The sequence below is a fragment of the Erythranthe guttata genome, chromosome 4 (genome assembly GCF_056151865.1).
Source record: "Erythranthe guttata isolate IM_541 chromosome 4, IM_541, whole genome shotgun sequence".
NCBI classification, from domain to species: Eukaryota; Viridiplantae; Streptophyta; class Magnoliopsida; order Lamiales; family Phrymaceae; genus Erythranthe; species Erythranthe guttata.
Window position 1 is genome coordinate 15,511,405 of NC_142536.1, and position 12,289 is coordinate 15,523,693.

Here is a 12,289-nt window from a genome sequence, read left to right on the forward strand (position 1 = left end):
AATCAGATGGATCTCTAATGATTCCACTAATACTTGCATTACCTGGGTTAAAATTTGATGCACCATCATTTAGTTTAAACCAGTCAATATGAGGTGGGCGCCAATTACATACAAAAGTTATAGTGTTTCGGGGAGCCGGTTAAGAAGAAAATTGAGATTGCCTGGAAATCATAATTATTTTGATAATGTTCTTGTATCTATCCAAGTATATACCCTGCTATTTGACAATTGTTGTGTTAACCATGTAATGATATTGATTCTCGTGTTACTTGTTGACTGTAACTCTAACTATGATTGAGTCATTTTTGCTTCGAGCTTTTAGCCCCAATCACCCCTGCATAATCTATAATTGTCAAAAAAAACCTAGTATTAAAAATATTAGCAATAACTCCTCAACGTTGTGTTTTGCAAGACACATGGCCCCTTCAAAATTATTTCTTGACTTATGGAAAATGACAAAAGGATGCGGAAAAGCTCCAAACCGAACCGAATTTTGTCGGAGAAAATGTTGGAGTGGTGGGGGCGGAAGGGGGTTGAGAAGTACGGTCATGTGCCCCCACAGGCCACAGGTGGTTTTTCCATCAAAGTTAACACCCAAAACAGACCGCATACAAAAATTGCTTAAAAGTGACAAAAATCGTACCAAAAATAATATAGGAACTAAAATCATTTTTGGTATATAGTATAAGAACCAAAACAGTAATTATCCTGAAACAAGTTTAATTTTATTCACAACTCATCTCAGACAGAATGATTTTTCTAATGTTTACAGGGATATCATTGTTATTGATAGGAAAACTCCAATTTTTTATTCTTTCAAATCAAGAATTGGATTGAAAACATCCCTTCGGAGCGTATGTAACTACAAGCTTTAATTCATTCAAATCATCTCGATTTAACCACTTTACAAAATGAGCGGTTAAATTTACATAGTCTGTAATCTAACAATATCTTCATTACAACTCCATAGCTCTACGCGTAACATTGCAATTGTTACGGGACAAAAATCGAACAGTCTTGCTTAATATATTCGCAGAAGCTTGCACAGATTCATCAACAATTTGTGCATTATTATTAATTGGCATCCTGGCTTTGCTCCACGATTTCTCGCACTCTACGATTGTATTCTCGTTTATTCTCACTGAACAACCGAGCTACTTCAGATTTCACTGGAGAATCAGGATTCGCATCGCACAACAGTGACTGCAAATTAAATTAAATGAAAGAAATTCATGTCTTCTCCAGATAGTATATCAGGTGTGTATTTACATTGGTACCCCCAGCAAATATCAACAAATAGCATAGTACCTGGATAGATACAAGTATAGATTCAACGCGTGATAATCCAGGAGTCCACAGATCTTCAAGAATGTCCAACCAGATTCTTCCATCCTCATAAACTGATCGAAAGATCAAATTTTCAAGGTATAATAATAAGCTCAGAGTGATTAATTAAGCTAATATATAAAAATAATTTGAGTTTCTTATGCAGTGTTTTGCTGTTTGGATGGAACATTTGAGAAACAAATCGAACTTTTGGGGCATAGAACGGATAATCTTCTGCGAACCGAAGGGTCAATTTGAACCTACCTGTCACACTCAAAAAATACGTCCTTGAATGTACGTCGCATAGTCCATCGATGAATATAAAAAATGTGAGCAAAACAAATTCAAGAATAATGCAAAGAAGGAAAAAAAATCGCTAAATTGAGTGTGTGTTCGAGTTACAAAAATGACTCACCTCCACTCCATGGTGTATCCTCGGGGCTACAATCCATACATGAAAATAAACCACAAAAAAAAAAAAAACAGCATAAATAAACACACGTATTTAAGTGCAACGACAAACTAAGGCCTCGTTTGGTTGCCACAATAGAATTAGATTGTAATTTATACTACAGTCCCAGTATACAGTTGGACGAAGACGAGTTCAATGCACAATTCCTAAGAACCTATAACATAATAAGTAATTAGACCAAATTTTATGTTCAGCCCGAAAAGTTATCACCATTTTTTGTTTTTTGAGAAACACGCGATAAAGGTTCAATTATTAAATTAATTATAACATATCTAGTCAACCAAACGAGTCTTCAAAAAATTACTGCTCAATTGATGTGCGGTAAATCAAGAAATTACCCGTTTATAACCGCATTCCAGAGCAGAATATTATTTTCTTCTGGTGCCGCACTAATACCTGGAGGTGGATGAGGATCCCGCTGCAAGTCCTTTAAGTTCTTATTGTCGTTTGTTTCTTATTGAAGTTCACATTATCATCAATCTCGTCCCTCACTTTTCTTAACATGGTTAAAACTTTCGGTATAGTTTTGTCATAGCTCAACATAAAATCGTTTTATACCATTGTTGCTTTAAGAGCTTCTGTTTGTGAAACGGGCTCTATAGTGCATTGAACTAATGATACAATGAATAATATACATGTAAAAAAAAAAAAATACATTTATTGAAAATAATAATAAAAATAATTTCATAAATTAATAAGTTAATAATTAATGTATAAATTAACAATTATTAATTTATCGATAAGTTAATATTTTGCTAAATTAATGAAATTTTGATGGTCCCAACTGTATTAATTTATAGAGGTTTAACTGTATAAATATATAAAGGGCAGATTACGAAAAAATTCCCTTCTGTTTGGGTAATTACAGTCACTCCTCAACTATTTATTATCTTACGAAAAAACATCTCCAGAGGTAAATTTAGGGATGTTAAATCGGTAAAATCGAACCAAAATTTCGGTACGCCAACATTTCATACCGTTAACCCACTGAATATACGATTTGGTTCGGTAAATAACCGAATTACATAAATTTTATGTAAAATTATTTAAAAGGAGGGGTGGCTGTAATTATCCAAAACATAGGGGTTTTTTCGTAATTTGGCCATACCTTAAGGGTAGACCGTAATTTGCCCAATATATATAAATTAACAGATAAAAATGACCACAAGCTTAATTCCCAAAAAAATATACTAATCAGCTAAACTCACTCATTCGAATTAATGTGAAGAAAATCTGAATTAGTTATTGGACAGATATGAAAAACCCAACGGCTGAAAGAAAATAAAGGAATTGAAGTGTTTCACCTCTGTTCATAAAACCATGATTCTGAATCATTTCTTGAAATTTCTAATAACTACTTCCTATTGGTTAAGAAAATTAAACATTCCAATTGGTTAACAAAATTATGGGAATGAAAGTATTAAATACGCAAGTTACCTGTGGTGGTGGCTTTCTCGGTGAGTCTTGTCGGTGAGTCAAGTGAAGGACAAGAAAAGAAAAGTAAAAGAAAAAATATACAAGGGGATTAAGAAAAGTGTTAAATACAAATTCCACCCCAAGATTTTCTTTAAAAAAAAAGAATTTTTTTGAAGTAATTATATTTTTATGATATAGGTTTCGGCCCCTAATCTTGTGTAAATATAAGTTTTGACTCTTCATATTTTTTTTCTCTATTGTTTTATGTATATTTATATACTTTTTCATATTTATTATTACAATATATAATATTATTGTTAAAGTCATACCATTTTACATAAAATAATACTTATTTTTGCTTTATTTTTTATGAATTATTGTTAAAGCTCCAAAAAATTTAATTCCCCTCCGTTGTATCATTTCATAAGAACTTGGCCACTCCAATCAAATTTTCTGGTTCTGCCCCTGCCTGTACCATAAAATGCGATAAAGTGACCCTTGCCGTCAAGCCAAATATCCGTTCATTGTTAAAGTTTAACAATTTGACCGATTATTGCACTAGACAAGCCCGACCCTAGGCTATAGGCAACTTAGGCCTTTGTCTAGGGCCCGCAACTTATATGTATTATAATTAGGGCCCCAAAAATTATGCTTACTATAATTAGGGCCCTCAAATACAAAATAAAATTTATATCTTCTTATTTAAATAAAAAAATTAATATACATATAGCATAAATTTTGTATAAATATAATATACTGATTACTAATCTTAATATGTGTATTTATACTAAAATAAAAATATTCAAAATATTTAATTTTATATTAAAAAAATAATGTAAAGGGCCCCAAATTTTTTTTTTTTGCCTAGGGGCTCGTATGGCTGTGAGCCGGCCCTGGCACTAGATATTGGACATCAAACCATTGTCATATGGAAGTGCTACTGAATGGATGACATTGGTTTAGCCATGAAGAAGACAAGCAGAAGAGAATAAAATTTTCTTAGTTGTTTAGCCGAGAAGAAAGGAATAAATTGCAGAGAAATGATATGAATGAAAAAAAAAAGGTGAAACGATTTTAATTAGCTGAGAAATAAGAGAAAGACAAATATACCCTTATTGGCAAAAAGTGGAGGAGGGTGCAAAGTGCCAAGAAGTTTACAATTAAAGAGTGCAAAATGCCATTTTTCCAATTTAAGAGTACAAAATACCAAACTCATATAATTCAAGGGTGCAAAGTACCAATTACCCATTTTCAAAGACTTACATCACTCCAACCAGTCAGATATGTCAAACAACTAAATCTTGCATACACAACACTTTGTCCAATCGTAAATTCCAAAAAAAATTAGAATCATAATTAAAGAAACCTCATCGCTAAGATTTCTACCAAATTATTATTATTATTATTATTATTATTTTTTTTTTTGTTTTTGCGAATAAATTTCTCCCAATTTGGTGTCTACGTTTCTGTATGTGTATGTGTGCGTGAGAGAGAGAGAGAGAGAGAAATCGCCGAGGCAATGCGTGAATCGAACGACGAACCGGCGGAAGAGACCTCAAAAGCTCCCCACCGCCGCTGGTGCTGCTGCGGCTTTTTGCGGCGGCGCGTGCGGAAAGACGAAGAAACCCCCGACTGTAACAACGAATCGAGGGAAGTAAGCCAAGAGTTCAGTTCCCTGCCGATAGTGTGGATGCATACGCCATCGAATTGTCCAGTCCACCGTCAGATTACTCCGACGAAGATTATGTTCCGCCGGCCGTATTCCGACGAAAACAAGTCCAATTTGGTCGGATTATCGGACCAAGTCAACAGAATCACCACCATGTTGAAAGATTGGAAGCTATCCCAACTCCTCTTCGTCTCGATCTTCGGCATGACAGGCATTGGTAAGACCACTCTCGCCAAACAAATCTTCGAACATCCATTAATTTCGGATCGGTTTCACCACCGTGTTTGGGTTGATTTAGGACCGAATTATCGACCGGAAAACGTCTTGCACGATATTGTAGCTCAATTAGATGCTGATGTTGACGGAATGCATCATAATATAATTAAGTATTTATCCAAGTTTATGCGTTCCAATAGCTGCCTCGTGGTGTTGGATTCTGTTTGGGATACGGAGGTTTTCAATTACTTGCAAAGATTTTTCGATGATATGATCATGAATAGAAGTGCGGTTTTGGTGACAACCACTCTAGAACAAGTAGCTGTGTTTTCTCAGAGTTACAGAGTTCATCAGATGCGCCTCCTCAATGAAGAAGATAGTTGGTCTCTTCTTCGCCACAAGGTGTTCGATGAAATGCCTTGCCCACCTGAACTCGTGAAGGCTGGAAAAAGGATTGCTGAGAATTGCGAAGGCCTTCCTCTCACAATCGTCACTGTTGCTGATCTCCTATCGAAACTCGAGAAGAGCCCGGATTGCTGGAAGAAAATAGCGGAACAAGAAGAACATCCGGTGTTTATGGATGCGTACGAAAAAATGTCGGAGGTATTATTTCCAAATTATGACTATTTGCCTCGACATTTGAAAGAACCCTTTCTCTATTCGGGAGTTTTCCCTATGAAAAAATCGATCCCCCACTCCAAGATTGTCAATTTATGGATTTCTGAGGGATTTCTCGAACAAAATCCGTTGAAAACTCCAGAAAATGTTGCTGCAGAGTGTTTGAAGGACCTTATTTCAAGAAGTGTTGTAATGGTTCACCAGCAGAGCACAAGTAACACAATTAAAACTTGTCGCCTACACTCTGTATTTTGGCATCTCTGCATCAAAGAAGCTAGAAAGAACAAGTTTTTCCACGTCGTAAAACGTTGTGCTGATATTGTAGCAGAAGATGTAGAAAGCCAACCTCGATTCTGCATCCACAACAACGTTTTGTTTGGCATCAAAGATTTGAATAACTTAATTGCATCCACTTCAAATGTGTCTTCCCTTTTATGTACCGGTCCTTACCATCAATATCCAGTACCGATATGTTTGGATCAATCGAATGTGCTCAGAATACTCGACGCTCTTACAGTCCGTTTCTACTTATTTCCAATCGATGTCCTAAAAGTAGTCGAGTTAAGGTACCTTTCCCTCACTTATAATGGCAATCTCCCTTCTTCCATATCCAAACTTTCGAACCTTGAGTGCTTGATTGTCGGTCGACCTTTGGCTATCACTTCCGTTGAAAAACCACTGTGTCTGCCGGTAGAGATATGGGATATGAAGAAACTGAAGCATCTTCAGTTAACAGGAAGCAATCAGGTGCCCGATCCTGGAGAAGGATCGTTCTTACCAAACCTCGTAACACTTTCAGACATAAGCGCTCGCAGTTGTAACACGGGAGTTTTCAGAAGCATCCCTAACCTAAAAAAACTAGGAATTCGAATCGAATTATCGCCCGATGAAGCAACTGGTCGAGAACCTTTGAGCTGCTTCCAACATATTTCACATCTCGAGAAACTAGAATCACTTAAATGTGTGAATGTGAATCCTATATTCAATACTACTGGGATTGTTGTTTGCCCTCCACCCCCTCTTTCGGTTTTTCCATCGGGTCTTAAGAAGTTAAGCCTGAGCGGGTTAGGATATCCTTGGGAAGAAATGAGCAAGATTGCTCTATTGCCTAATCTTGAAGTGCTCAAATTGCGAAGCTATGCTTTTCGAGGCCCAAAGTGGGAAGTGGAAGACAACAGATTCTTGAGGCTCGAGTTTATTCTGATTGAAGATAGTGACTTGGTGCGCTGGACAGCTGGAAACGGGAGCTTCCCTTTTCTTGAATGCCTGAGCATTAAACACTGCTACAAATTACAAGTCATGCCCCGGAAATTTTCGTTCGATCTTGGAAAGATTCAAGTGGTTGACTGCACTCCTCTGGTTGTGAATTGGGCGAAGAAATTGACAAAGATCGATGTTCGTGTCGATGCTTCGTGGGACGATAAGACCCTCAAGAAATGAATATCAACATGAGAATTTAAATTGTGAATTGGGCAAATAATTCAGAGAAGTACTCGAGAGCGGTGTTCGTGTCTAATGTTTCGTGGGACGAATGAATATGGCAATTTGCACTTAACCTTCAAATAAAAAAGGAAGTTCTAATTGTATATGTAAGAGTTGTTTGTGTGTATTTGTGTATTTGTTGTTTCTCTATACCACTTCCAAAATAATTGACGATGGCTCCTTTTGAATTTCATCAAGAATATTCACATCCCTTCGGCGCGTATGTAACTGCAATTTTTTATTCTTTCAAATCATCTCGATATAACCACTTTACAAAACGCGCAGTTAAATTTACATAGCCTGTAATCCAACAATATGTTCATTACAATTCCATATCTCTATGCGTAACATTGCATTTTTTACGGGACACAATCCAACTATTTGTGCACAAGATAGTAATTATTCTGCCACCTGGCTTTGCTCCACGATTTCCCTGATTCTACGGTTGTATTCTCGTTTGTTCTCACTGAACAATCGAGCAGCTTCGGAATTTACTGGAGAATCGGGATTCGCATCGCTCAACAGTGACTGCAAATTAAACGAAACAAATTCATGGCTTCTCTAGATATCAGTTGTTTGTTACATTGTACAGTTATTCATAATTCTTATTTTTACCCCCATTTGAATTGGTCTACATACGCATGCTAATATGCGGTCGGTACGTACAAACAAAAATGCAAAAAATCAAAAAAAATATTTATATATTTTAATTTCGAATCTACACGAGCTTATGCATCACACCGGTCTATTATGCATGGATTTCAAATATTATATTAATTTTATTAACAACCCGAAGCAATAATAGATTAGTTGAACAAATAGATTTGTACCTGGACAGATAGAAGTATAGATCCGATGTGTGATAATGCAGGATTCCATTGATCTTGAAGAACGTCCAAGCATACTCTTCCATCCTCGTAAACTGATCGGAAGATCAAATTTCAAAGTATGAGCTCAGAGTAATCATTTAAGCTATTATACAAAATAAATTCGAGTTTCTTCGGTGTCTTACTATTTGGATGGAACATTCGAGAAACAAATCGAACCCTTGGGGGCTTAAATGATAAGTCTTCAGTAAACTCAACGGTCAATTTGAACGTACCTGTCGCACTCAAAAACATGTCCTTGAATGTAAGTTGCCTAGTAAATCATCAACGGTGAATAAATTGTGAAGAAGGGATTCTTCTTGCTCCTTCACTTCTACTCACTATTGAACTTCTTCATTTTTTTAATTTTTTTTAATTTTTATTTGGGGAAATTATAGTTTTCATCCCTCAAGTTTTCACTGATTTCACATTTGGTCCCCCATGTTAACAAAAAACACATTTGGTACCTCATGTTTCAAAAATTTAACACTTTTGGTCATTTCCGTCAATATACCATTAGTCCGTCAGTTAAGGCAGTGGATGGGCACACGCTTGATTCCGTGAGTACTAACGGAAATTGACGGAATGGACTAAAAGTGTTGATTTTTTTAAACATGAAGGACCAAATATGTTTTTTGTGAGGGGGCCAAATGTGAAATCATTGTTAAATTGAAATGTATAGGTTCAAGGAATACAATACAAAGAAAGAGAAGATCGTTAAATTGAGTGTATGTTCGATTAAAAGAATGACTGACCTCCACTCCATGGTGTATCCTCAGGGCTACGATCCATACATGAAAATAAACCACAAAATTTGCGTAACTAAACAAACATATAAACGCGCAACTACAAACTAAGGCCTCGTTTGGTTGCTGCGATATAATTATTCATGATAACATTGCAATATTAATCTTATTATAGCCCAATTATATAGTTGCATCACGAGCCGCCCAATGCACGATTCCGAAAAAGCTAAGGTAAGGACTAATTAGAGCAAAATTTACGGTCGGTCCGAAAAGTTAATTTTTATATTCAGCTATTTAATTAATCATACCATATCTAATCGACCGACAGGGCCGGCCCTGGGGTGGGGCGAGCAGGGCCCACGCCCAGGGCCCAGTTTTACTAGGGGCCCATTTTCAGTGTTTTTATATATATATACTAACATTTTTTGTGTGAAAAAAAATATATTTCTATTGTATATTTTTTTTTATTCTTTTATTGTTTTAAAAACAAAATATTTATCTATTTATAAATTTTAAAACTTAGTTTACAATATATACAATTTAATTTTTTTTATTTTATTCAAACAAAAATTATTTCATACATTTCTAACATTTGCTTTATAAAAAAATTTAGATATACATTAATACTTTCAATATTTTATTGATAATGAAATTTAAATTAATAAATATTTATCTATATTATTTCATAAAAAAAAAAGGTAAAAAAAAAAGTCGGACTGAGACCTCATATTATTAAGGGAACAAAAAATATTCTCGCCCCGGGCCCCCGAATACGCCGGACCGGCCCTGTCGACTGAATGAGGTTTTAAAACGGTTCATGCTTAATTTACGTGTGCTAAGTCAAGAACGTACCCGGATATAACCGCATTCAAGAGCATGATATTACTTTCTTCTGGTGCCGCGCTAATACCTGGAGGTGGGTCCCGCTGAAACTTCTCGATGTTTTTCATCATCCACTTCCTAGCATAAGCTGACATCTTGAATGCCTGTAAACACAATAACTTACAACTTACAACCTTATATATAAAAGTAATAAACGAGAGGAAAATCTAAGAAACCCTAATGGCATCTTTGTAATTATTGTTTTTAACTTTTTTTCCTCTACTAATTTTTTAAAATTAAATTATATTGTCTTAAAAGTTCAAAATTCATGTAAATCCTTTCAACCTCAATCTTCTATTTTTCAGCTATTTTTCTCTAATTATTCTGCAATGAAATCTTTGACTCCATATTTTTCATAGCAAATCGGATAGCAGATGATTACGGAATCCTGATCCACTACTCAGAGACGATTTTTTTCCTTCTAATTATTTTTTCTTAATAGCATTTACCAACGCAAAATCCTTAATCCATGATCGGAAGGGCAAATGAAGGTATCCTATATGGATACAATTTTTTTTCCTAAAACTAGAGAAATTTAATTTTTGAATTTTTAATACTATAGTTCATATTTGTACTATATAATAATAATAATAAATAAACAAAACTCACGAGCCAGCTCTTGAACTATACAAAATGAGCACAATTCTCCTATTACAATTGTTATTGTCATATGTTTAAATAATTACTTTTTTTTTCAATTTTGAAATGCTACTCCGTGCATCGCACAGGAATAAATACTAGTTAGTCTAAATATAATTAACATTTTCAAAAATAGATTTTTTTTAGAAAAAGTAAGATTATAGGTCATCCGGTATATGAATATTCATATAAATTCCAATACCTAGTCTTATTATTCATTCCCAAAAAAAAATATACTAATAAGCTAAACTCACTCATTCGAATTACAGTGAAGAAAATCTGAATTAATTATTGACAGATATGAAAAACCCAAGGGCTGAAAGAAATTCAAGCGTTTCCCCCCGGTTCACAAAATCATGAATTTGAATCGTTTCTTGAAATTCTGATATATACTTCCAATTTGCTAGAAAATTAAATAACCGATATATACATATATATATATATATATATATAGATACATCATCGGAATGAATAAATAGATGGTTACGCAAGTTACCTCTGGGTGGCCTTCTGAGTGAGTTGATTGTAAGATGCAGGCGAAGGAGAAGAAAATAAAAAATCAAAGGGGGAGTTAAGAAAAGTCCCTCTTGCCAATAGTATCTATGAATTCGTAGTAACACGTAATTTTGAAGTTTCGATGAAACTCTCTGGCTGTACAGTTGTACTCTCTCTCTCTCTCTCTCTCTCTCTCTCTCCTCTTCTTTTTAATATTTTCGGGGTAATTACACATTTGGCCCCTCATATTTGGCTCAATTTCATTTTTGGTCACCCTTGTTTCAAAGTGAACAAAGTTCACCTCTAGTTATACTACTTATGATTATTTTTTAATAATAAAAACAGAAATTAACTACATAAATTTCATTGTACTTAATATTATTAAAAGTTTATTTATAAGTAGTCTATTATAAATTTACAATTATTTTCAGCCCCAAAAGATTTTAAAATTTCAATTTCCACCCCAAAATAGTGTTTTCCGTTACTTGTTAACGGGTATGTAACGGCGGGGACTAAAAGTGTTTAAAATTGAAACTTCGAGGTGAACTTTGTTCACTTTCAAATAAGGGGGACCAAAAGTGAAATCGGGTCAAACATGAGGGACCAAAAGTGTAATTATCCCTAATATTTTCTTTTGATTTTACTTTTATAAATAATATCTATTTTTTCGGTGAAAATATTTTTTAATATAGGTCCACGCGACAAAATTTATTATAATTAAATACAACTATTTCACATCCTTTTCAACAAATGTTTTTATTTGTATAAATTATTCATTTAGTTATTATTTTAAATAAAAAAGAAAATTTTAAGGTATTAGGATTTAAAACATAAATTGAATTGAGCTTGAGGGGTTAGTGTTACAAATGATACTTTAGGGGAGTAAATGTTACAGAGGGTATACATTAGGGGTGTAAACTGTATATAACCCTTAGAAATATGCACTTAAATTGCACGTGAACGGTTAATTTTTCATATTTTAATTTTATTTTCGTATTATATTTTTACGCTCAACTGTTAAACATAGTTATGGGTCCTAACCAGAGTTCTAAAAATCGACCGAATCGAACGATTAATCGGTTTTCGAGGCGGAAGTGGTCCCAAACCTTTACGATTTTGGTGTAAAGGTTTAAAAAATTGGATTTTGGTCTGTGAGGCGGGTTGAGGCGGTATGAGGCGGATTGAGGTGGTCCGAGACGGTCAAACCTTGAAGGTGGTTCAAACTTTGGTAATAAAAATCGGTGTTTTTTTTTTTTTTTTTTTTTTTTTACTATTTTACCTTTTTTAATTCATAATAATAGTTGGACTTTAACAAAAAAAATTAGTTTATACTTTATTTTGCTTAGGGGAAAGTACAATTTGCACCCTTGAACTACGAGGTTTGTCCCAAACACCTCCCTGAATTATAAAACGTGACAAAACGGCCCCTATCATTTATGGGTAAAATTTGACAAACTAACAC

The 12,289-nt window shown here is 34.5% G+C and overlaps 3 protein-coding genes across 3 annotated transcripts; 1 reads left to right on the forward strand and 2 right to left on the reverse strand.

Annotated features, from left to right (window-relative positions):
* Positions 1–949: 949 nt before the first annotated feature.
* LOC105972552 (ubiquitin-conjugating enzyme E2 2) lies at positions 950–2,405 on the reverse strand. The gene is made up of 6 exons (XM_088817559.1): positions 2,390–2,405; positions 2,137–2,251; positions 1,742–1,767; positions 1,501–1,590; positions 1,309–1,400; positions 950–1,203 (listed from the first exon to the last, which is right to left on the reverse strand). The coding sequence occupies exons 1-6, from the start codon at positions 2,403–2,405 to the stop codon at positions 1,075–1,077; spliced, it is 468 nt and encodes a 155-aa protein (XP_088673685.1). The 3' UTR covers positions 950–1,074.
* A 2,097-nt stretch (positions 2,406–4,502) lies between these two features.
* On the forward strand, positions 4,503–7,396 carry LOC105972518 (putative late blight resistance protein homolog R1A-10). Its single transcript, XM_012997478.2, has one exon. The coding sequence runs from the start codon at positions 4,734–4,736 to the stop codon at positions 7,155–7,157; it is 2,424 nt and encodes an 807-aa protein (XP_012852932.2). The 5' UTR covers positions 4,503–4,733; the 3' UTR covers positions 7,158–7,396.
* A 24-nt stretch (positions 7,397–7,420) lies between these two features.
* On the reverse strand, positions 7,421–11,001 carry LOC105972553 (ubiquitin-conjugating enzyme E2 2). Its single transcript, XM_088817001.1, has 6 exons — positions 10,829–11,001; positions 9,664–9,797; positions 8,821–8,846; positions 8,212–8,301; positions 8,030–8,121; positions 7,421–7,727 (listed from the first exon to the last, which is right to left on the reverse strand). The coding sequence occupies exons 2-6, from the start codon at positions 9,786–9,788 to the stop codon at positions 7,599–7,601; spliced, it is 462 nt and encodes a 153-aa protein (XP_088673127.1). The 5' UTR covers positions 9,789–9,797; positions 10,829–11,001; the 3' UTR covers positions 7,421–7,598.
* Between the last annotated feature and the right edge of the window lie 1,288 nt (positions 11,002–12,289).